The 27,932-nt window shown below is 40.0% G+C and overlaps 1 protein-coding gene across 5 annotated transcripts in view; it reads left to right on the forward strand.

Moving 5' to 3' along the window:
• nectin1b (nectin cell adhesion molecule 1b) overlaps positions 1-8,186 on the forward strand; it is a 188,885-nt gene extending 180,699 nt beyond the window's left edge. For 3 of the 5 annotated variants that reach the window (XM_069182913.1, XM_069182917.1, XM_015337741.2), the window contains one exon: positions 3,898-8,186. In XM_069182913.1, coding sequence (XP_069039014.1) covers positions 3,898-4,128 — 231 coding nt within the window. In that variant the 3' untranslated portion in view covers positions 4,129-8,186. The remainder of the gene's footprint in view (positions 1-3,897) is intronic. The other 2 variants (XM_069182914.1, XM_069182915.1) reach the window with 2 other exon arrangements.
• The last annotated feature ends 19,746 nt before the right edge of the window (positions 8,187-27,932 follow it).

Raw genomic sequence — 27,932 nt, forward strand, 5'->3', positions numbered from 1 at the left:
TATTCCAGTGTGCAATTGCTAATGAAGCAGAATATGATGGAAGAAGAACGAAGACAGAAGAAGTCTAAACTATTAGCGAGGTGCTCAAAGACCTTTCATATCAGCTTAAGTTTTCAGTTAGATTTTGCGATGAATTTGGAAAAGCTATTTTCTGCATACAGTACATGCACATACAGTATGTGTAAACATGCTATGTAATGTAGTAAGACCTGGGGCCTTTAAATTATGTGTGTAAGAGCTTACTGTCTTAAAATATTCCAGAAGACAGAATCATTTTCACTTCTAAAAAAGCTCCTTAATGAGAAAGTCTAATGACCTAGAGCTAAGTTGTTTTTATTATTTTATTTCATTCCAAAGTATATTTAATTCTATTTGAATGGTAATGTGAGACAATATAAGATGTAGCCATGACCAAGCCAGACTTTAACCAGAAAATGATTTCCCAGAGTGAAACTCATGGCATGGCATCTTTGCTCTCTCAGAGGCTCTGGGGGGATTTGTCAAGAGCTCTTTTTCAGTACTGCATCCTTCAAGAATCTTCATGGCTGAAAAAGTGGCTGCAGGCTTCGCAATTTTTGTTTCCGGGGTCATGAAAGGTCATTGAAGCTGAATACCCGAACTCATAACAGGTCCCTCTTTTAAAGCTCAGATCCTAGGATTCGCACAGAAAATGCACATTCACATGTGTCAACTAGTCATCTTTCAGCAACTTATCCAAGAAATGTTAAAAAAAGGTAAATCCTGTTAGTGCACTGGACATTCGCTGTTATTGATTGGAGTCAGCTTTCTACATCACAACCAGGGGATTTGCAGTCCACTCTCCTTGATTGTGATAATGCTTCTGGTATTTTTTTTAATCACATTACCACTTGGATGACGTAGGAGAACAGCTGGCTGGTTGGTGTCTCTCTTTAACCAGGGCTGAAAAGTTTAGGTGCTTCTGTTTACTGACATTGATTCAAATTACTTAAAAGTATGAAAGGATGTTGTCGCCCTGTTGATCTTTATCGTCTTGCTGAGCCTGCTTGGTCAATCAGTATATGCTCTAATTTTCCCAGTCGCAATACCTGTGTTAATGCAAATGTAGCCACTCCTGTGTTAGACCATGTTGTTGGGAATTTGAGATGAAAAATAAATGTGGGTTAATGTAGGATTAGTGCTTTCTGCCACATTAAGTAAGGCTTCACTTGAAACAACAATTTTGTTTTTTTTTCAGTTGAGTATTTGCATGCAGTTGTAATTTTTGATATACTTCAGTGAAGCTCCTATTAACCACTTCAGATTTCAGCCTTGACTAATGAATACTAAATTATCGAAAGGAAACCTGTTTGACGAATGAATTAAAATTGCTTTCTTTATCTTCAAATTCATTTTGAAAGGCTTGCCATAGGAGAATGTAATAACAGTATTAATATATCTTCAATAATGTTCATTTCAGTGCCTACAGATTTAAAGTTTTTACAATCGGAATTCTAAATGGCCTGTTCTGCAAACCTTCTCACAGATGTAGTCAAATGAAATAGTGATCTAAATAACTAGAGAAATAGTACTGGCACATTCAAAGCCCATCACATTTGCATTTTTTTGCTGCTAAAACCTCTCTTCAATTCATACTCCTCTCTACCCACCATCCTAACAAAGTGGGCGTCTCTCCTGCTGTTCAACTGCAGCGTTTGTGCTTCAAAGTAATTTAATGCTAGATGCCCCTTAACTAAAGTGGCCCTTAAACAGAGATCTAAGCCAGTACTGCGTGCTGTAAAGCGTGTTCTTGTCTGAACATTCAGCATTTCGGCTCCTTTGCGCTTGGTTTTTGAGCTTTATTCCTGTTTTGTGGAGTAGTGGTTTTAGCGACAAGTTTCTAAGCCTCGTGTACTGTGGCTCCCCCAGGTCAGCCGCATGTTTGAAAACACCCCTCTGCTTGCCCTCAGCTCCCCAGAGCAATTGTCCCGAGTGGCCTGAGCAGAGGTCCAGTAGCTGTCTCGTGCCCGCGGGGAAAAGCCGTGTGTTTAAATGGTTGTGTTGCTCCTCCTGGTCTCCATGCTGCGTTCAGAGTGGGGATCGTCGTAATCGTAGATGTAAAGATGCTTGGGGACAGCCCGTAAGTTCTCATTTTCTCATTTTCATTTCCTTTTCTTCATTTGTCCCTGTATTCTGTTTTTTTGTACTTTCTTTTCCATTATTATTATTATTATTATTATTAACCTAGCTGTGCACATTCCATTTATTACATGCCATTGGAATGCCTCCTGCTTTACTCATTCAAACTGCCCTTAGAATACTTTCAAGACAGCTGAGGGACAATTAAATACTTCCATCTTCAATCCCATGTTTCTCCAGGGGTTTGAGTTCTACAGTATACACTTTAATGCACTTGCAGGTGTAAGTACATTATGATAACGAATCCCTGAACTACTGTATATAAGGGCAGGTGTTCCTCACCCTCACACTGTGAAGTGTGAAATAAAACCCATTAAATTATAATTCTTTCCTGCTGTTTGTTTTTTTAAATAAACAAATACAGAAGCCAAGAACATTTTCATAAAGCTGAACTTAACAGCAAATACTGTCTGTGGATTTTATTTTCTTTCGTATTTCTTTCTTTGTTCCATTTAAATAATAAACTATTGCTTTAGTGAGAAAATAAAATGAAGCCACCCATGTGTTATCTGTAGGTTGCAGAGCAGGGGTCTCCATCCCCACTTCTGGGGACCCCCTTTCTGATATTAAATAATTTATTAAATACTACATTTCCAGAGACTTGGAACAAAAATTAAGTAATTTAGTGATAATTTTTTATCAGAAATCAAACACACATTTTCAGAGTGAACTGAAAGTCTTACGGTAAGTGGATTGGAGGCTCTTCAAGACTATAGAGATTATACAGTAGAGGGTTACAGCAAATAATAATAATAATAATAATAATATAATTTCTGACACTACAGCACTTTTCGGGGGATATGTTTTTCCTGTCAGAAGATGCTTATTCTTATGAAAAATATTAATGCCATGTCGCACAGATAATGATGTGGCGCATGGTCTGTGTGATACAGCGTTGCTCATGTGTGTCCTGGGTTAAACTGTGCCTCTTTTCGTAAGACAATTCTGTCCATTTTGCAAGTAGTGCAAAACGACAGATTGAACAACTAATTTTTGCGTTATGACCCTGTGGAAACATCACCTTGCATCGTTTACAGAGAACTTTTACAATCCATATAAAACATTCCTGATGTATACTGAGGTAAAAGCGAAGTAAAGTGCTATAAAGCACAGTGAAATCATGGTGACAGCAGGCTAACTCAATGACAGAGCAATCATGGTATACCTGTTATGACGGCATTTCTACCCAGCTTGTGAACAAGGTGCTTCAGTTTAGTGTTGTAGATTAATTGAGAGGGGAGAAGTAGAATATGCTTTGCATGGAAGCCAAAAACTCCCATCTGAATCCAGTTGGATTCTAGTGTGAAAGCTGTCTTAAATCCCAATTTAAAATTAAAAACAGAAAGAAGTGAGCCACGTCACTTTGCGCTGCTTTGACAACACGTTTTCAGTGCTCACTCACTCGGAGGGCGGCAGGACCATACAGGACAGAGCCCGCTGGTGGGTGGTGCTGAAATTTCAAGGGCCGCCAGGTTGGGGAAGAACATTTTCTCAGGGGTCATTACCTACAGTAGGTGGCCAGACTCGAGAGTTTGGAATAGAGCGCCTTTGACCGTAGCTGCAGGCTTTTGAGTGACAAAGCTAATTTTTTTTTACGCAAAAAAAAAACTAAAGATGAAACCTTACACCACTGACACCTCTAACTGTTACTAATCTTTCTAGTAATACCCCTCCGAAGCCCGGGTCTTCGCCCCTCCTCTGTATTTCCTCGTTTTTCGCTCTTACTCTCGTGTCTTGCAGAACTCTGGGAAGCGTTACGAAGAGCTATCAAACCCGGCTGACTATGTGACCTACCGTCGCGCCTGCAGCACGGAAGACTGTGTGGAGCCCCAGCCTCCCCCAGCCTACCCCCCTCTCTCCTACTTGCCCCAACACCCCTACACCCAGCGTCCCCCCAGCAGCCCCGTGTACAGGTACCCTCCACCCGGCTCCCGCGTGCCCTACGTCTTCCCCAAGGAGCAGTACGTCTAGCATCTCCGGCCTGCACCGCTCCTGGGAGAAGCAGCACAGCAACACAACAAGGAAATCATAGATGTAGAAACACTGTGCACCTCCGTATTGGCCTGTGTGTATTTGTAGACACAACCGTCTGGAGAAAGGGAGAGAGCGAGAGAGAAAGACAGAGAAGGTCAGGGGATTCCTCCTCTCTCTTTTCTCTGGGTCCCACAGGAAACCCAGTGTGTGGGTCATCCCTTTGGCTGTGACTGTGTGTGAACCGAACCTTCTGTGCTGTGCACTGCATGTGTCACCAGACTCGCCATTAGGGCTGTTTCGTCACGTGCCGTACTGTACCGCGCTCCAGACACCACTGCCCAGCGCCCCAGCGCCCCACCACCCCAGCGCCCCAGCTCTCCACCCTCGCGCCGCTCTGCTCGACAGATGACAAGAGAACCTTTGCCTTTGCCTTTGCCTTTTTGTGTTCTTATTCTCCTCCTCCTCTTTTTTTAAAAACCACACACACACAGCCCGTGTCCAGTCATGTGTCACTCCCTCTCTTTCCCCCTCCGTGCCCCTTTGTGGTGGTGATTTATTCATATTCTTCTTCTTTTTTTTATTGTTAGGATTATTATATTCCTTTTTCTTTGCCATATTTTCGGTGGACAATCTTGTTTGCTTGCTTGTGAGTGCGTGGTTGAGTGCCTGCTTGTGAATGTACATGTTCTTTATTATTGTCATTGATATTATACTGTAATGATGATTCTGGATATTACTATGATGAAGATTATGAAGATTTATTAGTACTGTTTGTTAGTGTTCAAAGGGCAGGCAGTCCCTTTTCCACCACCACCTCAAGACCCAGCCTGGTTCTTTCTGAATATGCAGTCTGTGCTCATAGCACATTTATGAATCACCTCTTAATGGTGATCCACTTTGGATTCCCTGTTAGTGTTTGAAATTCATCTGGGCTTTAGCTAAACCTGTACTGACACCAGTTAATGTGGTTCTATCTAATCCTCAATTTCGTATCCTACTGAAATCCCACTTTTTTTTCCTCTAAAATTTCTAGACTAGTGCTTGGCAGTAGATAAATCGGCTACTTAATTTTACGTTCCAAAACATTGATTCAAGTGCTGTGGTACAATGGGAGGATTTTACAGTAAATGATAGTAACTCAATCAAATACTTGGACAATTTATGGAATCCTCAAGACTGGGCCCTGAGAAGCACAAGCTTAATGCGCAGGGTTAGTCCCAGTAACGTTTAGGGTTCTGCTTGTACTGTACTCTGAGTTCCTCTGTTGGAGACTTGACTTCAAAAATAGGTTTCAGCTTACAAAGATTTGCACATTGAATTGGAATATATCTGCAGTACCCACACTCGTGTTTTTTAAAATGATCTGACAGAGCTGACTGACGATTTATTCACGTGTTCTTCGGTCATAGTCAAATGCACAAAGTCTGCAGTTACTAAATCTTTAACTTGGCTAATTACATACCCTGCTTAACAATTATATGCATAGCCACCTACACAAACTAGATATGGCATAGATTTTAACTGCAACAAAGCACAAATTAGATTGTTGTTTGTTATCTAAAATTGTCACATTATAATTCATTCACACATGGGTTTATAGTTACTGTACATCCTGTTATAGAACAATAACAAAGCATCAGGTGTCTCTCCTGTAAATAATAATTATGTACCTTTGCTAACCAATAACCAAAGTCCTCTTTATAGTACTGTACTGTAGCTACTATACAGTCAAATCCATTTCTTCTGATAGCACCTTCTGTACATATTCAAAGAACTGCACTGTGGGGTCACTGCCAATGAGTGTAGGAAAAATGTAGGCTTTTCTTCTTGTTAATACGGTAATTTGAAATAGATACATTAAATTAAGTAATTGAGATGTTCACAGTGTTATTGCCGTGTGGAAATGGTATGTGTTCACAGATAAAACAATGTTTGTTTCTTGTGCTAAATGTGAAAGAACAATAAGAGGATGATTTTTAAAGGTGTAGGACAAAAAATATGCTTTTGTGGTGTGAAAAACAGGGACCCAGGACAAAAAGCTCAAGGTCTGTGGAAGGGATGTGAGGATTGTATCCCTTGTGTCATGCTCAGTGTTATCCTTGCACTCAGTCTAGCTGGAATATTATCTAATTGCATATATACCATAGGAATGTCTCTAGGGGTATCTGATCCATGCTGCAAAGGTAAAAGAGTATCTATTGCTGTACAAACAGGTATTTTTTGTATTAATTCAGTGGCACACAAGCTTTGCAATGTCACAGGTTTACATCTTTTCATTTATTAAATGTGGTGTTGATGCCTCAGAACATGTTCTATATTTTGTTGCCTCTGGCTACATTCAGTTTTTTTTCTTGTTCATTTCAGTTGGGTTACAGGAGACAGTTATTTTTTTAAGAAGCAAAACCAGTACAAATGTGTTAAATGGCGTACTTAATTATGACAACTGCCATAATTTCATTATCTGTCTGTCCTTTTTATTTAAAAAAAGTGTTTGTGGAGGTGTAACTTTTATCCTAGTTGTATATTTTTTAAAACATATATGAAGTATATATATATGCATATTTTTATGTATAGGAAAGAAAATGAGAAAAATACTTTGCTGTAAGAGCAGCATAAGCTGAGTGTCATCATGTTGTTTTCGTGTCAGCTGAAAGAATTTCTGCAAGTGTTGCAACAGACCAATACAGGAGGTTTTCAGTATGTACTGTATGCTGCAAAACCCCTCAGCATCACAGTGATTTTTTTCTTAGCTTTATTGAAATTTTAACTTTAAGTTCAAGTAAAATGGTACAATAATAAAACTCTCTTTTTTTCTCCAAAGCCCAGAAACTTTTCCATTAATGTATGATCCAAGCTACAGTAATAATACTCCATAATTCAGGATAAATGCCTCACTCATTCAGGATATTTTCATTTCATTACCATTACAATGTCCCTTTCTTTCAGTTTTAACTAGAGTGCGAGCACCTTCCTCTGTGATAACTTTCATTCAAAATGATCCATCTTACTTTCCTTACATGTTTGGTGATTCTGTATGAAAAAGGCCATTACAGAAATTCCTGCAGCATGATTCATTAATGCATCTTTAGATACAAAGGAGAAAGATTTGCACCTTCAGTAGGAAGAGTGTGGTGCCGTTTTTTAACTGGTGTGTCAAGGAGTACTAGTCAACAATTGTAGTGCAGTCTTCTGTGTACCTTCTGACATCTGATCAACAACAAATCAATCAGTGAATCCTCCTTCTTTCAGCAAGGTGGTATCAAGGTTTAAAAAACACAAGATAGGAACTCAATCTAGTTGAGTATCTCCATTTGAAAAAAGACACCTCTTAACCATATGTTTCAGTAGTCTTTTTGGGGTTTAGCAGAAACCTATTTTTTGAGAGTGAAACTAAAGCCTACTTACCCATGTCTTTATTAAGCTCCCCAAATTAGCTTCAGACATCTGACAAGGCCTTTATCCTGAGTTGTTTCAGAAAATAAACAGAGACATAACATATTATTCTGAAAGCAACATAGTGAGAAACAAAAAAGTCGCTCCCACACTATGACACATTGTGGCATGATGATGAATCAGTTTGTGAGTGTATGTGTGCACATGTTTAGTTTGTATTTATTTCTGCTTTTATTTCCTAAAATCTCACTTCTATAATGTTTTTTGTAGTAATTTTTGATTTACACAGAATAATCAACTGAGCCATTTTTATTGCAGTTATCCTAAAAGGGTGAGCAAAATAAGTGTGAAATAAAAGGTGGAAGTAACACATCTGCGTTCTCATTATTGCGTGAACCATCTTGCCTATTGTAAATGGGCATATACAGTATATAGTTCAGGTGGGTAGCTGAAGAAGACGCCTGAAGAAGGCTCCACGGCCGAAACGTTGTTTTTTCTTTCTTCTTTTTTCAGCATGGGATAAACCTATTACTTGTTCCTTTGCATATAAAGTATATAGCCTGGGTTCTTTCAAGAATGTGTGGATTATCGATTTCCTCTTCATGCGGTCTCTTCTGTAATTAAGAAAGCATTTTTTTTTCATTAAATCTTTTAGAACATCACAGTATCTCATTGGGCTTGTTAATGAAACTTTTTTAATGGGCAGTTAAAAATCTCCCTGTTGCATGCAATGAATGTTAACCTCCAGGCACTTGGATGTGCGCTACTCTTGTGCCCGGAAGCACGGTTTGCTCGATTTTCTTTGCAGTGATCCGTTGTTTTTTTCTTTCATCTGAAGCTGTTTAAACCCTTCCGTCTCTGTGATGATCTGGCGAGCTCGCTTTGTACGCGAGCGACGCGTGGCTGTTCTGCAGCAGCGTCGACGCGCATCTCCTGCGCCACCAGCGTGAGGCTGCAGAGTTCCTGTACCTGCACGGTGCTGTCCTGCTCCTGCTCGCTGACGCAGCACTCCTCCTCTCGCTCCCTTTCCCAGGTCGTCTCTTTGACGAGCACGCAGCACTCGGCTTCCTCGGGAGACTGCAGTGCGCTCTTGCGCTTGAGACCTGAGAAAAAACAGGAGAAGTGAAGCTCGTGAATAATAATAAAAATAGACTTATGGTATTTGGTGGCTTGCCATCTGTGATGACATTTTTTCGAGGGTGGGGGGAATAGGAGATTATTTACAGAACGACGAAATAAAATAATTAACATACAGTACAGTACCTCTTCCATTGCATATACCGTAATTCAAAGAATGAAAACTTCAGACCCCCTTCCACACTCTGCCTTAAAATGAAAAAAAATGTTTGGGTGCAATTTTCCAGATTTTCTCCTCTGCACATCTTCCTGATAGCAGGAACAATGCTCTTGCCAGTTTATTAATCAGGAAGAACATGCAATTAATTGCTTTATTGACTAGAAAGATTTAAAGTCATGAAAACAAGCAATTCACTAAAAACCCTGACATTCTCAAACTAATTGTATCTTCTGTTATTGATTAAGAGGATAAACTGAAGTGAAAGCTGCACAAAGTTGTGCTTCAATAGCAGAAGGTTGCAGACGTGCAGTACAATGACAGGCTCTTGGATGAAATTTACCTTCATTTTTTTCCACCAGGTATTTCAAAATGTACGGTACAGTATGTTTATACGACCTTCCCTTTTCAGGATTGTACATGAAGTAAGGCCAATCAAGAACACCCTTGTTCTAAAAGCAAAACTTCATGAGTTTTCACAGTTACAACCCTCAGTAACTGCGTCAATCGCAGCTGATGTTAGAAAAATCAAGTATTATGTGTTCACGAAACGGGGTTTATTTATGGATTTTGTGAACAATAGTTTCTTTTTCCGGACGACTGTTTATAAAAGAAAACAAAATCTGATGTGGTTTACCAAGTAGGCCTTATTTTCCCCTTTCTCAGAGTAGTGCTTATTGTGTTTATACAATATGTAGTCGCTGTCTCATTCACAGCACATACAGTAATAGTATTTGTGTGATGAATATTCATGGGGTACATAATTAAGATTCATTTGAAGTGAGTATTAAGAGAAAATACATTTATTTCTTCGTAATGGACTCCATATGATAGGAACTTTAATTTTAACCGCTAAGGGCATTTAATCACTAATTATTTCCTTTTTAAGAAGAAAAGAAAGTTCAGTGAATGAAATTCTGCAGTATATACTGCCTATACTCCCATACCTTAACCTTAACAACAGCGTGCCTTTTTTACTAGGTGAGTAACAGAATAAATTATGTAGGTAATCAGCTTTGAACAGGATCCTAAAATTGCCATTTTTAAATTACATATCATGTTATGCAATAAAAGGTCAGCTTACTTGTTCAGGGAAAATGTACTAAGTCGCCCCATTTAAATAGGTTTAACTGTTTCAATTCTGTGTGCCTTGTCTAGCACATTATACATTCCTCTTGCATTAATGCTTTGGTTTTAGTCCTGTTGTGTACCATATGTTTATTTTGGGTGGGGGGCACAGTTGCGTATGCCACCTTAGACATTGCCTAGTTACAGTAGTTGTTCGCCATCGTTAATTCCACATTGTTCAACACACTTCAGCCCTGACCTGACCTGTAATAGGAGGTAAGCAGTCACAGCTAGTCCTCGAGGCGTGTCAGTTAATAAGGAGATACCACACCGCGCCCGCTAGACATCCTTTCCTTTTTCTTTTCACAAGTGGAACTTCGGTGTCTCTCAGAACAGGAATTTGGTGTCCGGCTTCCCCAGAGAGGAGCTGAACACGCAGGGTTTCTGGGGTTGAAAGGTTCTGTATGAAGATGTGCCCTGGCCAGCTGCGTTGTCATGCTGCCTGTGATCTTGCTGCCCACCAACTTGACCTGCAGTGCAGGTACAGCAAATTGGCCCTTGCTTTCTCAGTTTTAAAGTCCTCTTCCTTTTCACCCGGTAGCAGGCAGAGATCAGAACTGGAGCTCGGGACTTGTAGTTCAATGACAAGGGCCCTCACTCCTCACAGCTGTCGCAGTGATGTTCCAGGACAGAGCTGTAATTAATGCTGCTTCTTCCTTGTCCAGAAATTAAGTTGTGGGAAAGATGTTTTCCTGTAGATGATTACCTTGACATGTTTTAGGCTTTTCACATCTCCCTGCAACACTGAAGCACTTTTTGATGTACTTTATCACATACAGTACACTGTACAGTAGAGTGTTTTTCTGCTTTTCCACACCACTTTAGAGATCTCACTGCCAATCAGAGCTTGGAATGCTGTCGCAGTTCTGCACATGGATAAATAGATGCTGAGATTGCTTGCATGTGAACTATGACCACCGTTGGAGTCTGTTGGGATCACACGTGAAATACTGTGACTGTTTTGCTTCACTGAGCTGACTGTACCAATTCCAACCGGCTCACCCCAGAAGGCAGAACACGCAACCTGGCTGAAACACCCATCTGACGGCTGTGCGTCCACACGAGCTGGGCTGCTTAATTTAACATTTCATTCGGGCTTGGTTTTCCAAATGAATGCTGTGGTCTGTCATTCATACAACCCCAGGAAATCGACCCTGTCTCCTTACAGGCTGAATGCCGCTGTGGCTTTGTTTTAAAAACAGAACGACATTCTCAAAGCCTCAGTAACGCACAAAAATGTTTTTCTGTCTTGTGTTGCTTTAGGAAGACATTGTGTTCTGTGCTGCGGTTTTGAAGTGACATCCAGACAGACTACTTGTTATCTTTCAAAATTTCCACCAAGAACCCGTTGTTTCAGGAAAATGGCATAGTTTAGAAAGATACAAGTGGGAGACTTGATGCTCTTTACCATTTTGACCTCTCCAACAAAAACGCACAGAAAAACACAGTATGCAAACGTGACCCTTAGCTATACTGGAAAAATATCCATCCGTCCATTTTCTAATCCGCTTATCCAGTAATTGGGCTGGGAGGGGGGAGCTGGAGCCTAACCCAGCAAGCAATGAGGCAGGTTTCGCCCTGGGCAGGATACCAGTCCATCCTAGGACAGATGGATACGGACACGAATACACACATTCACACCAGGGCCAGTTTTTTTTATGGAATCCAGTTTTTACAGAAGACTACCAGGATGTCTTTAGACTATGGGAGGAGACCAGGGCACCCAGAGGAAACCCACACAAACACAGGGAGAACATACAAACTCCACACATACTGTACAGTTCCCCAGCATGGCAAGGGGGAAAAACTAACTACTGCACCTTCACGCAGCCCACTTCTCACGTCACCGTGTGATCTGCTCAGATCTCCAAACTTCCTCCTGTTAAATGATCAGTTGTAGTGGTTTTACACTCTGTGATTCCACTTAAAATCCCCAGTCAAGGGAACTCATGTTTCTCTAAGCTATCCGTGAAATTTCAATTTTCTTTATCTGTTGTTTTTTATTATCTATGTTGATTTTTTTTACCATGTTATTTTATCATGTATTTCTAGAAGCATCTCTTTAGAAATGTAAGCAAGAACAGATTGGAGAACAGGAAGCTTTTCATCTTGTTGTTCTTTTCCGGCAATCGTATCTCTGCATACAATCCTCAGAGGATGGAGGAGCTCGGCTCAAATTTTAAATAAAAGCATTTTCTGCGCGTTACCACACTAGGCATGCTGAATACAAGACTAGAGGGAATTGATTGATGAAAGTCATCCAGATGAGTAGGTCAAAATTAAGCCGTGTATTTATTGTTATTTGTGTTGGGCGATCTGTACCAAAGCAGGGGAGGGATAGGAAAGAGATTTTGGAAGGTCAGATTCAATTTACTGAAACGGTGAGTGGAGACACTGTGTTGTAAGATGACCACACACCTGTGAGGCAGAGAGAGTTTTAATAAGGACACAGCTCAGGGTATATTGATATATTGTCTTTATGTTTACCTGATTTAACAGAATTGCATCGAGTATTCTAGTTCCATGCCAAAACAGCTCATACACACTTCATTTCGAAGATATATTGTGTTTTTTTAATGTGTCTGTTTCTACTAGCTGCCACTGTACAAACTTGAAAAGGACAAAAGGACGGTACAGATTCATTTACATGTGGCAACAGTGAGAAAGGTGATGTGAAAGACTATATTGGCTTTAATTAGCTGAAGGAAATATATTTGCAGTCCAAGTAGAAAGAATACCTTAACATTTCTTAATGGTCAAATTTTTCAATAGATCAGTCTTATAATTAAAATCAAAGGAGATATATTATTAGCAATAACATTTTATGCTCAATGTGTAATTATTGGTAATTGCATTGACTGAGGTTTTCTATGTTAATAACTCCTTAGTCTCTTTGCTACAGGAACAATTGTGATTAATAGGCATTCTCAGCCTATATTAACTGATTTACATGCCCTTCAATAAATTCATTGTTCTGGGTGAACATCTTGATTCACTATGCTGTTCAATTTTTGTGATCGCTCTTTAATAATTCACCCATATCCACTCAGTCTCATCCTAAGAGAATTTTCTTTACCCGTTATGCAGGGCAGCATCATAATCATCAAGTCAGAACATAATCTAGTCCATCCAAACTATATACAGTATAGAGTGTAAGTTAAAAGTTGAAATAATATACTGTATATATTACATTCTATATATACTGTACACTTTGTTGTATTGTACCATTCAACTGTTTGGTTTAAAACATTTATTTTATTAATTATCACCGTCAATAACTGCTTATCCAATTCAGAGAAGCATTGGGCTAAGTGCTTGGAAGGGCAAACACACATATTCACTTCAGGTCCAATTTTTCCAGAAGCCAATTACTTGGCATTTCCATTTGGGAAGATCCAAGCTTCAGGTTCAGCGACAATATTTTTCCTGAGCAATAACTTTCTGTTCAGAGGTGAACACATATGTACAGTATAATGAATCCGGCCTGCAAATGCCCACATCCAAACCAAGTATGGTTTTCAGGACCAGAATGTGAAGAAAACATGTCAACGCTTACTCGGTTCAACTCATTACTCTTCCTCCGATCAAATGTTCATCCTGAGCTGCACACACCATATACTGTAGATTCTAATATTTAGTTCTCAAGTGCATGCATATCTTCAGAAAGAAGCTCTATATTATTGCTTCAGGAAATACATTATTTTTGCTGAAGCACCTTTTGTCTGCATTAATACAGGTGGTAGTCCTCAAGGGTACAACACTACATCCCACCAGGACTTGAACCTACAACCTTACAGGTCGGGGGCCAGAGTGGCACCTCCCACTCCTCACTGCTGACACCAACAGCAGGAGGTTCCAGGACTGACTGTGTTACATGTTGTTACGTGTTACATTCATTGACAGTCTTTTTATTAATAGCTTCAGGCTGAACACAGGCAGTTTTTCATACTTCACTGGATCTTCCCTGTCCCCCCTCTGAAGATGTTTAGTATCCATTTCTCAGACCTATTCGTGTCTTTCTTTGTCAGTGCAACACCAACGCCAGACACTGCGACGTCCTGTCTAGACAACCTGGACAAAATCTTTCTGTCTGTTGAGCAGCTCCTCTCATACAGAGTGCTCGGGGAGAATGCCCAGCTCTGCAAATGAGTACTCTTCAGGTCACTGTTGTCAGAGTAAATTTGTTATAAATTGACTCATCCAGTTAAATAAAGCATATTCCAGTGGGTATGTCCTAGAATTTACACTAGACCCATCTGTCAGTCCCTGAATGATTGCTGAATATTTTTTACAGGCTCAATTAGAAGACTTTTAAGAAAAGACTTTGAGGAACATAAAAAGAATCAGCCATCTCTCAGTGTCTTGTGTATGAACCGTGAGATACATACAGGCATACAGGCAAAATACAGGCAAATACAGGAAAACATGCTTCAGTCTGCTAAACACCTTACAACTGGAGTGGAAATTAACTTTTCAGCAGGAGAATGACCCAAACTACAAGGCCAAAGTGATGTTGGTGTTGATTAAAAGTAGGGAAGAGAATGTCCTGGAGTTGCCCAGTCAAAGTTCTGACTTGAAAACTGCTGTCCATAAACAATCCCCAGGCATCTTGAGAGAACTTCAGCAAATCTTCCATGAAGAATGGTCAATTATGGTTAGAGACTTTCCCCCAGAGAATTGCAGTTGGATTTTGCTTCCACCATATATTGAGTTCACAGGTCTCAATAGTTATGCAATCAACACGTTTCAGTGTTTTTCTCTTTGTTGATGATATTTCTTGTCGCTTTTTTTCAGTGTCTTTCGTTTGATCATTCTGGTTTTGATTAAAATGTTATGTTAAAAAATTGTATGTGAAACATTCTCAGCTTTCACAAAACGGGACACAAAAGGCTGGGTCCACTTTTTAAGGCACTGTAAATCTCAGTGTCATCATTTAGCCCCCCGTCATGTGATTCTTTTGCCACTGAAAGCACGGTCAACTACTGATATTACCATGATGGAAATTAGCTTTTCTTTGACTGTCCCTTAGAGAACATCTTGCAAAAAATCTTTCATTTATCACATCCCTTCTACCCTGTCTTTCAATCTGAACAATGCTGACATCCTTGAAAGTTGTTGACTTTTTAAACTCATTCCATATAGGTTATTTCTCTTTCTAGCTTAGATATCCGAAGGCAAGGAGCTCTTATATATTGCTATACCATTGTGTCATTCTATGGTAAAAGAAAACAGTAAGAAAAAACAGCTGCGCATAAAAGGACAAGAAAACCAGTTTCTTGCTGCTGATGCCTCAAGGGCATAATGGAATTCATTCCATCTGTGCTCCACAAACTTTAATTGAGATAATTAATTACTTCTTGGTCAGTACAGAAGGCTTAATTCCATTGCGTAATAGATTCTAAATCCATGTTATCTTACTTACCCAACTACTTATTTTGTGTTTCAGTGGATGCACAATACAACTTAACCTTTGGATATGTCTTAACTCCAGTCTGATGAAGTTCTCAATGCTGTCTCTTCTCGCCTGTCTTAATGAATTATGTGAACATTTATTTTCAGTTCTCCATCAACTAATGTTTCAAAGTGTTGAAGAAAAAAGGTGTTCCATAACCTATAGAAAGAAATCATTTGCATTTTGTTGTTTTTTGTTCATGATATGTCAGAGCTTTCTTGTTAACTTTTATACTTGTACAGGCATCACAGATGTAACAGTGGCTAATCCAGAATCATTAGTTGCGTCTGAATTGATTTGATAGTGATCGAGTTTCAATTCACTTAGTTCTTTAGAAATTGAAATGATGAATTCAAAGTGTAATTTTATGGCTACCAGGAATCAATCAAACAGAACTACTAGCAAAGTACAGATACAGGTACAGATTCACAGATCAAAATATGCTGTTTTAATATTACGATAATAAACGATTGCGATTAAAACAAAGCAAGAGCAAATAAAGATCAAGCTGATGTTGAGATGTACTGTGGTTACTGATCAATCACTCATGGTTTACAAGAACTACAGTAACTAATATATAGTTAATTTTGTTGATGTAATACTTGGATGACTGTTAGTCCCCCTTGAATAACCTTAATCTAAACATCAATATTCATAAAGTCAGAGAGGACAAGTATTCAATTACTGCCATGAATTAATATATTATCAAGCATATACGAGTAAATGGCAAGTCCTTGGAGAGTTCCCCCCCACTCCTCACAATGAGCCAAGAACACTATTATTTTTTGTGAGTACTGTATCCTGTCTTTGATTTCCTCTGCCCAAGGATGTCTTGGATACCAGAGGCCTTGGTACATTTTTGTTTAGGTATAAGCCAGGGACAGGTCAGCTCATCCTTTTTGTGTAGCTCCCAGTCAAGGGACAATTCGACCTACCCTGTAACGAATTCCTGCTTTCAACAAGCATTCAGCCCAATAATAATATCCTCTCCAGCCCTCTGAGGTCCATAATTGAATTAAGCTCAGTGAATGAAGAGGCATGGAGGAGCTGGATGATGTAAACTTTGCAGCAGAAAGTGAGACTGTGTTGTTTCCTTGACAACAGAATTCCATATGCATAAAAGTTGAGGTGTGAGAGAAAGTGGCTGGTGTAGACAGACCCCCTCCCCTCTTGAAGAAGTGCTCAAGTTAGTTAAGACGATAACATGGACAGAGTGATGAGACAGAAATTTGCAGATTTTTCATAGCCATGCATAAGTCTCAATTGAACTTCATATGTGTCATACAGTACTTTGTGATATCTAGGCTTTCCTTATTATGATTTCTTAGTTAGGGTGGAACAGTAGGGCATTGCTTAGCATAGCTACTTCGCTGCTCTGGGGCCCAGGGTTCAGTTCCTGGGGTGCTGTTTGCGTGGAGTTTGCATGTTCTCCCCGTGTGAGCGTGGGTTTCTTCCGTGTGCTCCAGTTTCCTCCCAGAGCCCAAAGACATTCTGGGAGATTAATTGGCTTCTGGTAAAACCGGTCCTGCAGTGTGTGTGTGTGTGTGTGTGTGTGTGTGTGTGTGTGTGTGTGTGTGTGTGCGTTTGTGTGTCCTGCAACAAACTGGCATCCCGTCCAGGATGTGTCCTGCTCCTGTTGCTTGTCTGGATAGCCTCTATCTCCCTCATTATCCTGTACTAGACAAAGCACTTAGAAAATGGATGGATGGATTTATTATTTTATTATATTTTCATTCTTGCTATCATTATTGCTGTTGCCAGACAGCCAGACCATCATGGTATTAAATGGTGGTACAGTTAGGCCATTCTTAGTATGGAAGAAAGAAAAGGAGCAGAACATCCATTTCCCTTAAACTAGGATAAGCGTCCTGCTCAGTCAGGTTGTAAAAAGGATTATGCATGTAATAACTTTTAGATTAATACAATTTCGAGAAAGATTACAGATTATAAATGTAAGAAGACCAGTCTTGCTGATTCTTTCATACAGTATGTAATATATAATCATATAATAGATGACTCACCATGGTTCCATATACTAATTCTAATTAAAAAATATCCAGAAAGAATCTACTTACAATAATATACTACAATGTTACAATATTTAAGGAATTGTGAAAGGGAACGTATATTGCATTAAATAAAAAATCCAGTATGGAAACAGTACAAGCACTACTTAAAAATAATAGTTTTTAAATGTTTTGATTTTTCAAAATTGCAGCATTTGATTGCATGCAAACCCCCAAAATATTTTCATTATTTTGTTGTAAATCAGCAGTGGTCAAGTAATAAACAGTAGATTCTTAACAGGTTTTGCAGTCTTTCTCAAGACTTATTTTTTATTTGGACTTGGCATGCTTATTTATTATTTGAGTTTATTCTACTTTAACACAAATAGGGAGTATGCTCCTGTCTCTTAATTCAATTGGTTTTCATGTTAGTATACAATCAATTACAGTGCAAAGAAAAGCAGAGGAGATCCACATTTAATTTTGGTCAGATTCTTCTAACCATGAAGAAGAGGTAAAAATGAAAGGTCTGCTTGGCGTCACTCTCCCGATGGGAGCTCAGCAGCTGACAGACCTCACCTCTGGGTTTCGTGAGGGGTGAACGAGAGGGCGAAAATGGGGAGGTGGCAGGGGTGCGAGAGAGACCTGTGAAGTTCCCCTCCTCGGGAGGCTCATGAGGCCTGAGCACGTGGGCCAGGCATGATGGGAGGAAGCATTGCAGCTGCCGCTCAGTCACCTGACCAGTTTGCAGGGGGGCAATTGGTCAGGAGCCTCTTTTAAGGAACAGGAAGCAGGTGCTTCTGAACCAGTTGGGGTGAGTGCATGGCTGCTGTTGGTGGGGCAGAAGGCTGAAACTCACCAGGGGGAGGACTGACCTGGACTGTTGGAACTCAGAGTTTTGGGATATTTCTGTGAAATGTGAAGAGTCTCAGAGAGATTGAGAGGATGTTTTGAGAAAAGTCTGGGGAAGACTTTGCTGTTTGTTGAGGACGGTAAGCAGTTTAGCTGCTCGGCTGTGATACTTAGGAACTGCAGGAAGCTTAGGCAGTGCTCAGAGAAGAGCCTAGGCCTTTGTTTTGTTGGATTGGGTTTGGTGTTTTGAATTCACTGTGCTTTAAATTGCACTTGGGTGAGTTTTAAAGTTGACAGCAGTGTGTCAGATTCCTGTTATGACACACACCTGAGTATGTCGCAACACCGTGAAATAAGGATTTATTTTATGTCATGTTTTTCAATATACAGGGAAAGAAATCACCTATTGGTGCAAACCAACACCAGTTATCTCCATGACATCCTGTATATGCCACATGTGAGAATGTGATCCTTCCCCTCCCCCAATTAAACAATTAACATTTTCACTAAATATAAATCTGTGTAGGAGTGTTTGGAGCCCAAATGCCCTCTAGTGACAGTTCAGCTGAAATTAATATAACACTGCTGACTGCTGACTTGCTGGTTCTCAAACTCCATTTCAATAGCTCTTCCAGATATGACATAAACATGAAAATGTATTTAAGGTTTGGTGTAACTTACCAGTCCAACCATAAGAGTAAGGCTGACTGAATTTCAAAAGCATTAAAAGAACCTTCAGGATGCCGATGCAGAGTTCCGCAATGACAGAGCTTGTGGTGTGAATCTGTGCTGTATTGGTTCAAAAGCTCACCAACCCGGAGGTCCGATGGTGGTGATTTACGTCACACAGTGGGCTGTGGATGATGCTTTGCTGATTGTAAAGGAGTGGCTGAGAAAAGTGACACAGTGGCACAAAAGCTAGCTCTAGCTCACTTCCGAGTGCTGTGGTGTAGATGGAATATCAGACACATTCGGCCACTTGCTGGGTTTTTGTTTATGTGAGGATAAATGGGAAAAAGTCATGAAAGTCACTGCTGCTCAAAGTGGTGCCACCTGTTGCTAAATATAAGGCTGCACATGCTTTTTAATGAGGATACAGTATCTGCTATTGAATTCATTTAAAGATTCAATATATATATATATGATGCCTGTGTGTTATATGTTTAAGTTAAGCACCAAATTTTATTGGGTTGGGAATTGTTTGAAGATCTGATTGCGTTTTAGGTCTAAAATGTGCAAGAACAGGGATCAACCAGGGAGATTCACAAGGTTTTTCTCAGGCTTATGTAATGAATAAAGAGCCTGTGTCTCTGATCCTTCCATCACAGGTATGTAGACACCCACTTTCAAACTGTGTATCTCTGGGGAATGCTCTGGCAGCAATTTCCATCTGGAAGAAAGAGTTGGGAATGAAATTCAGTCACTTTAAGTCCTGATTTTTTTCTCTAGTTTTTATACAGTGGCTCTGAAAAACTCTTTCTCCTTGGCCGTCTTAAACCCCTCCGCCTGCAGAATTTCAATGGAGTTTGCTAATTGCCAAAAGGTCCCAGCAGTGAAATTAGTGTTCAGCTGCACTCCCTCCAAATCCCCTCACCTCTTCATGCGCTTTTCCCCCCCGAGTCGCTCTCAGAGTAATTAGGTCTGTGGTATCTCACTTTGCCCGCTGCAGACGGACAAAAGCAGGCTTGTCTGCATTTGGGACTGGCTAAGGGACAATCATTCAATGCTAATTTTAACATTGATATGCAGCTGAGAGCTAAGAGTTTTTCATGGTAAATAACCGTGGTTATTTATTTGTTTATGTGAATGTGCAGGAGAGGAAGGTTGATTGTAGTAAATGAGAAGGGTGGTTCAAGTCACTTGCCGCTGTCCAAGTAAGTGTCAATCTCTGATAGCTACTTAAAGCTGTTTAACCTTCTCGGTCTCCTCCCTATGGATGAGGCTTAAAACTGGAGTCCTGTTCTTAATGTCTGTACAGTAAAGGTTGCAGATGTGTAGTTTGCCCCAAACTTGGCTCAGATGATTTGGATAACAGTGTTTGCTAAACAGTGACTGTTAATAGAGTGAGCACATGTGAATACTGGAAGTACAGTGTCCCATTCATACAGTCATCCTGAGGACAGAACGGCAGACACACAACGTGGGAGTTCTGTCAGGCGGTCCTTGTCACCTGTGATGATGCTCAGGGAACTTGTTACAAAGTGTAAATGTTACTGTTTCGTGTCGTGACTTTTTATTGGTTGTTTTGCAGAGTTTCTAACCCTACATTCCTCTCAACTCCCTTCTGAGACTGGTAGGAACAAAAGCATACTCTGTGGAAAAGAACAGGTTTTGTTTAATGAAAAATATTGTATAGATGCATTCGATTGTGCACTTGTTTCCTGTTGTTTTTCCATCGTTATGACGCATTACTTCAATTATTTTGCCTTTTTATCCAAGGCAACTCACATACTGAAGCATAATTTCATGTGCTACTGTGACTTAAGAGACTTGCATAATGCAATAATTAGAGTGATCCGGTGAAGCTGGGGATACATTGTGGCTAATTGAAATATGAAATACTGCAGAATGAAAGGTGTAGAAGGAATAATCCAGCAACAAATACCAGGATAATATGACTCAACAAAAAAAAAGAAATAAGTACATGTGTCAGGAATTGTTTGTTAAAACTGCACCAATATTTGAACTAATGTCTAGCAGTGTGTTATGCTGATGACAGGAGAGGTAGACAGCAGGCAGCACGGTGGCGCAGTCAAGAGCGTCCATGCCTTGCAGCGCTGGGGCCCTGGCTACGATTCCCGGGGTGCTATCTGAGTGGACTTTGCATGCTCTCCCCACGTTTGTGTGGGTTTCCTCCAGCTGCTCCAGTTTAGTTTCCTCCCACAGCCAAAAGGCTTACAGGTAGGATTTGCTTGGAATGTGCCTTGCGATGGACTGGAGTCCCGTCCAGGGTGCACCCTGCCTTGTGTGCCCAAGATCGGCTCCGGCTCCCCGCGCCTCTGAATTGGAAGAGCCAGTGAGCAGATGTACGCGGGCCTGTAGATAGCATGAAGGAATCACAGGTGCCCCCCAAAAAGGTGAATCTTCTACAGGTGCTGGAAGAGACGAAATGGCCAAGGGAGAGCCAGGCTGGCAGGGGAGGAGCAGACAGAGCAAGAATCTTGTCTCCCCACCCGTCAGAGCAGCTGGAACACAGGAGTCCATGGGAGAAGGGAGGCAAGGAGCAGCAGACTTGCACGAAGTGAGGCAGAGTGTTGCATCTATCCAATCAGAAGGAGACTGGGGTCTGAACTAGGAGTGGAGTAGAGTGAGCTGTTGGGAAAGAACATATCTGTAGGCTATGTTTTGACATTTCCAGGAGGTAGATGTATCCCAGTAGCATATTTCAACATTAATTATTGGTGTCCAATTTGTTTAGTTATCATGTGATTGTGCAGAAAGGAGAATGGTTTTTTAAAATTCCCTATAAAACTGGATAGAGTGAGCATGTCAGTGAAGCGTCACACCTTTTCCAACATCAATTTTGTTTCTTAATCAGCCTGTAAAGCATGACAATAGTATTTTCAATGAAATACAGCTACCAAAAGGCATATTTGCTGTCAAGACTTATTTTAAATTTGATATTTATCTTCTGTTGATTAATAATGCATCCACCTAATTTGCACTGACTCTTTGATCAAATCAGTAACACTGATTAGCTGTTTTCTCCTTCTGTTGAATTAAGTCACAGGAATAATGAGCTGCTGATCAGTTTTTCCTTAAGTCTCGCCATGATTAAGCAACGTCAATTTAGCAAAAGTGAAATGTTGGATTTCTTTTGGTGTAAGGCCTTAAAACTCCTTAAAGCCTACATGTAAATTCCAAATGCTGTTGGCTAGTACTTTTTTTTTGGGGGGGGAATGTAGGTGTGTACGGTGTGTATTGTGATACCCCTTTGAGTTTTCGTGCCTTTGATCTTTTACATAGGCAGGTCGAGGTAAAATGCAGAAATACAGCAATAAGGTTGAAAAGCAGTGGTCTTTGTTTTACATTGTGGGAAAAATAATTAAAATCCCCAAAGTACAAAAGCCTACCCTCTTCTTTAAGCTACTGTACTAAGTAGACTTCAACAGGGTGCCTTTAAAAGTATCCAAGGCAATATAGCAGCTTAAAAGCTTCCAAACTCAGCTCTCTTCCGCAAAACCAAGTTTCTCACTGAAGACTTGAGATGTTTCTCTCCGAAAACCTCTTCTCCAAAACAAATTCAGAAAGTCAGCCTCTGTCTAAGACTCTAACCGCTCCACAGGGTCCTGTCACCACTCGGTTGTGGTTTGGGTTGGTGGATTTTTAAATTCCGTAGTCTCCTGACTAATTGTCTTCATCTAAATGGTCAAGCGGCTGAGGGTGCTGGGACATGCCTCCACAGCCTCCTGGGAAATGTAGTTCAGGCTAGAGTTTCCATCCTGTCAAGACATCCCCTCACAGCATGCAGTAACAGATGAGAGCCTTCCATATAACATACAGGGGTTCTCCTGGTCCCCCCACATAAAACCCTGCTGTATTATAATAATTTCAGCCAAAAAGTTAGCACCCCAATTATTATTCAAATGTGACAGGGCTCTGAACATAGCAAAAAGTACAGTAAAAACCTTTTGTTTTTATTACATAATGATGGCATGTGTTAATGAACCTCAGCTGTCTGCATCATAGCTGTGCCGGATTCTTGTCACTGTGTTTAAAAACACATCTTGGTTATCTGAAAAATAACTCTTCCCCCACGCCTGTCTCTATCCTAGTGCAGTGTTTAGTTCTTCTCTCTGGTTCAATGGACACGTATCCTAGACAGGCATTTACAGTAATTCTGACAGCATGCAAACAAAAAACACTCAAGACTGATTAGGACTCAAACGATAAGGGTAAGGATACCTGTACTATTCTGAAATATTTTTGTCTTTCATTGCTCCTGCTCAAATACTAAAATTTCCAGTTTCCAGTAGTATTGCAAAGGATGAGTGGCAGATTTTGCTATTGTAATTAATGATTCTTGGGCTTGACATATGGGCAGCTAGGAGGCTAATATGATTCAAATATAATAATGTAAACTGAAACTGCTTGTAATTAAAGTGGAGTTTGGTTGCAACAAAACATCAGTTAATAGTAACCCTTCTTTGACATGATAATATTTTGGGGAAAAAAGTTAGAGGATTGTGGTTTCCTTACAAGCAATCCACCCTTTGTAAAATTACAGGCATAATATTTCCCTTGTATTCTGATTATGCAAGAATCTTCATTATATTACTCTTGTGTGGATGTGTTATTTCATGTTAATAGAGTATTTGGTCCAGTTAGGGAAAGGTGAATGTTAGGACTACATTTAATCACTGTGAGATCCAAATATTAAATGTCTGACTTTTGGTGCCTGTTATCCCCCAAGACTCAATATTGACTGAATATTTGCAGCAGGAAACCAATAAGTCAATTGGTGTGTCTTGGCGATGCTCACATTGATTCAATGCAGTAAAACATCAGAACACTTAATGGCTAATAAATTAATGAATCTGTTAATGGATCAAAGTCTCTGGACCACCCTGTGTTCCTTGTGAGTTAGCCTACTTCAAACACATAGGAGTCATAAAATTGTTTGCAAGTACTTTTTAGAAACTATCTAGTGTGCAAAATTTCAGTTTATGTCTTTATTGTTCTGCTCTGCATGAAGCATGCACCCTCATGAAACATGAAACAGCTATGAAACAGGATGTTGCTAGTGGTACTGACGCTCATAATTACTACTTTCTACAGTTTCCAGCGTTTCTCTGCCCTCGCAGTGATATGATCTCCGTGTCACCAAATTAGCAAGGTTCTAAATCTCTAATCCTCTTCTGCCCCAAAACACGGTCAGTCTATTTATGAACACAACAATAAAGTAAAAGGAAAGAAAGACTCTTGATTGAAGCCCTGTAACCTAATTAGAGATGCAAGAGCTATTTGCAATAATGAAAGGGCGAAGTCTTAACAGTTAATTAATCTTTAATCAGAGGAGGCTACAACATGTTCAGATCCTGCGCTGAAACACACAAACCAACCTCCTCTAGGGAGGTTTAGAGCTAGGAAATTAACTTTGCTTGGCATGTAGGGCATTGGGATAAAAATGTTCTACATGCTTTCAAAAGTCAGCATTAATTGATTTATTTTCTTTACCTCCACCTTAGGTTTAATTTGTATGCAAATGGAATATTTTGTGAAAGCAAGCTGCACTTTCTCAGAGTGCCTTTTGCTTCACTGAACTTGGTGCACAATGGCTTTAAACCTGACAGAACCCCGACGCGCAGACACAAGAAAAGGAAAGGATGTTGTTTCACAGGCAAAGTGAGAACGATAGGGAAGAGGCAGGAGCTTGTCTCACAAAGCTGCACAGCAGCAGAAATTCAGTGAATGCACAGCCCTGCACACAATGGTGTCCCCAAATAGAAACAGAAGGAAAACAGAAAGAAACCTTTCTCGGCAGAACGGGGGGTTCTGTTAAAAATGAATGCTTTGTGGATGAAGTCACAAAACTATTGCAAGTCCTGCTGTGTTTTGCCTGTCAATAATAAACTTTAAAAATAAAGGGTGACTATTCAATTAAATTTATCTTTATATAGCGCCTTTCACAACACGACTTCAGAGAACAGCTCGGAGCCCTGAAAGTGCTCTTTCCGACTGGTGTATTCATTCTTCAGGCAAATACATTCATCCATTTTCTAACCACTTTATCCAAAACAGAAAAAAATACAAAGCATAGAATTATTTTATTTTAACATTGTCACCTATTAGAATTTCAGAAACATTTAAAATAAAAGGATGCCATTCGGCCCATCTGACTTGTTTGGTTAGTTGTGGTTGATTTGAAAATCTATTCCAGAAACCCAGGGTATCGGCTTCAGCAACGTGGCTGGGTAGCTCTTTCCAGAACTTTTCCAGAACCATTAGTGTTGGGAATTGTCTCCTTTTCTCAAACCAACAGGTGCTTTTATAGTCATCATAAATCATTGTTTTAATCAAATGACATACTTTAATTAACAAAGGCAAAATCATTCAGAACATTTTTTGTGAATCCCTGGAGTGATATGCCACATGTAAAAGTTACCACAAGCAATGACATCTTTTATTTAAAAAGTATTTTATTGTTATCCTAGCGTGACTGTCATTTATGCCCTGATAATATATTGTATATTATAGAGGACCTCTATCTTGTGTAATGTGATTCCTTCAGCAAGGAATGATAAAGATGCCTTTTTTTCACTGAAATCAGGGTCTCGCTTCTTGTATAAAAAAAACAAAACAACCTTTGTATATTAGAATTTACAAATACATTCTAGTAAATGTAAATGTATCTAGTAAAATGCAATTTTTCAGTTGCTGTACATCACATTTGTGCCAGGCATTCAACTTTACCCAGCACATCCTTTTAGCTCTATGCTGGAGATGAGGAGAGAGAGCAATGCAATTTGGTATCCACGCAGTCCTATGTTTTTTTTAATAGGATCTGACAAAGTTTCAGCATGGAGAAGGAGCCTGTAGTTAATTTATGTTTTTCATCACCCTGACATAATTCTGTGATTGTAGTTCTGTGAAATTGTGAAAGTGTCATGAAAAGCTACAGTGTCTTTGGCTTGTGCTGTGTTTTGAGAAATATTTGTGATTTATTTCCCCATGAACGTCAGCTCGCTAGGTTGCATCAAATTGAGTTGGACAGAGTGCCAGTTTGGAGACGAAAATAACTGAATTGTAGTATATTTTCATTTAAAGTACACACAACTTATTAGTGTTGAAACCAAAGTGAAATAATTATTTTAGGAAAAGAGTCACTTTGGAAACTCATTCACAACTGAATGGTAAAAATGCACGTAGTGTTTCATCACAACCTTCTGCCTTTAGGTTGATTCCAGCAGAACATCTGGTTGAAAAATCACTGTTGACTTGGAAGTAGGCAAGGTTAGAAGAAAAGCCAAATGCAAGCTATGATAATTTTTTTATTGATGATTGAGAAAAAATGCATTTCCAGAGGAGGGACATTGACAGACGATACCTCTTAATGAACAGCTGTGTCCTTTTAAGAGCTCACATGGCATCTAATTAAGAGTCAACTGCTGAACATTGAAGTTTTCATCTGGGACAGCGCAGGGTTTTAGCAAATATGTTAATTGACAAATCTCTTTGGACCTAACCAGACATAAACATCTAGACCATCTATCAGCAGCAGATTTCTGAGAAAAATGTTTATCTGGTTTCTAGACATATAAAGCTGGTTAAAAGGTTATTGGCAGCTTGGTGCACTGTGGTTGTTACAATTTGATGTGGGAGCCATATGCACATGAGGTCCCTTCCAATCAGTGTAATTATTATATTTCAGTAATTAAATTCAATTGTCACTGGATGTGAATCTGGACACTCACATTTTCAATGTACTGTAATTATGCCATGCAATTTCTGTACAACTGATGCCTGTTTTAGAATTCCCAGGTCCCACAAATGCACTATAAATAGCTCAGTCAAACCCAAAGGACTACAGTATGTGCAGAGACTGATTTTGAGTAGCAGGGAATATGAGTAGTACCTACTAAGGATCTTTTACAAGTAGAAGGAAGGTGTGACTTTTGGGAAGTTAATACAGAGAGATTGAATAAATAAGTGCCTTTATTTAGAATGTGAACAATGGAGGTATGAGTGGGTGGATGAGGACAGATTTTAAGTGGGGGCCCTTGGAATACTGGCATTGACAAAAATAGGGGGATGTACCATAGCTGTTTTGTTCTGTAACCCACTAGTGCCTATGGACAATGTGACGCCAAGCTGGAGCCCTTTCAGGAGACAAAAGTTAATATAACAAACTGATGCAGTTTAAATGCTCCAGAGGCAGGATCCACAGCCCAGATTCTGCTAGTGGTTGGTGTCCGGGTCACGGACACTGAGGTGCAGAGTTCTGACTCAAGAGGATGAAAAACAGAGGACCGCGAGGGAAGATGCGCAGGGGAGATTGCATGGCTTAAGAGGGTGAGGATATTTAGGAGCTTGTCTTGAATAAGAAAGAAAGGAAGTGGCAAGAATCGTCTTAATGCAGCCAGTCTTCGCTTGCGGCAAGGAGGTGTGAATTTTCACATCGAGGATCATGTCTTGAGGGAGGAAAATTGTTTTTTCCGTTCTGGAGGGAACTTGGACATCCTTAAAATCCCTGTCAAGGTTGAAGGAGCTCTAGCGGGGAGTAGCATGAATGAAAGAACATCATCTGAGAACAGAGGGGATGTTGTATACGAAGAAGGACTGCTAAAAGTTCCTACTGGTTTTGAGCCGTTGCAGCAGTCAAACAGAAGAGAGGCTGAGAAATCGGTTTTATTTTGCCCTGTGAGGGGCCTAAGGTTTAGAACTAAAGGGGTAAATTTAAAGCAGGTTAGTGATGACTGCTGAAGTGAGCTGTGCATTTTGGTCCTGCTGCTTTGATCAAATATAGCCAAGTATAACTAGGGAGGAGAATTGCTAAGCAAGAATCAGGAGCTTTTAGCCATAATACATGCCAGTGGCCATACATGGCTATTCTTGAAGTGAACAAAGGGAACAATGGGGAAAAAAGAGAGGCAGGGAATGCAGGCGTCCGCAGCCAGAGGAAAAGGTGTGCAATGATTCCTTCCATTCATTGGTAACGCTAATACATTTAAAGACG

Source organism: Lepisosteus oculatus, chromosome 23 (assembly GCF_040954835.1).
Source record: "Lepisosteus oculatus isolate fLepOcu1 chromosome 23, fLepOcu1.hap2, whole genome shotgun sequence".
In the NCBI taxonomy this organism is placed as follows: Eukaryota; Metazoa; Chordata; class Actinopteri; order Semionotiformes; family Lepisosteidae; genus Lepisosteus; species Lepisosteus oculatus.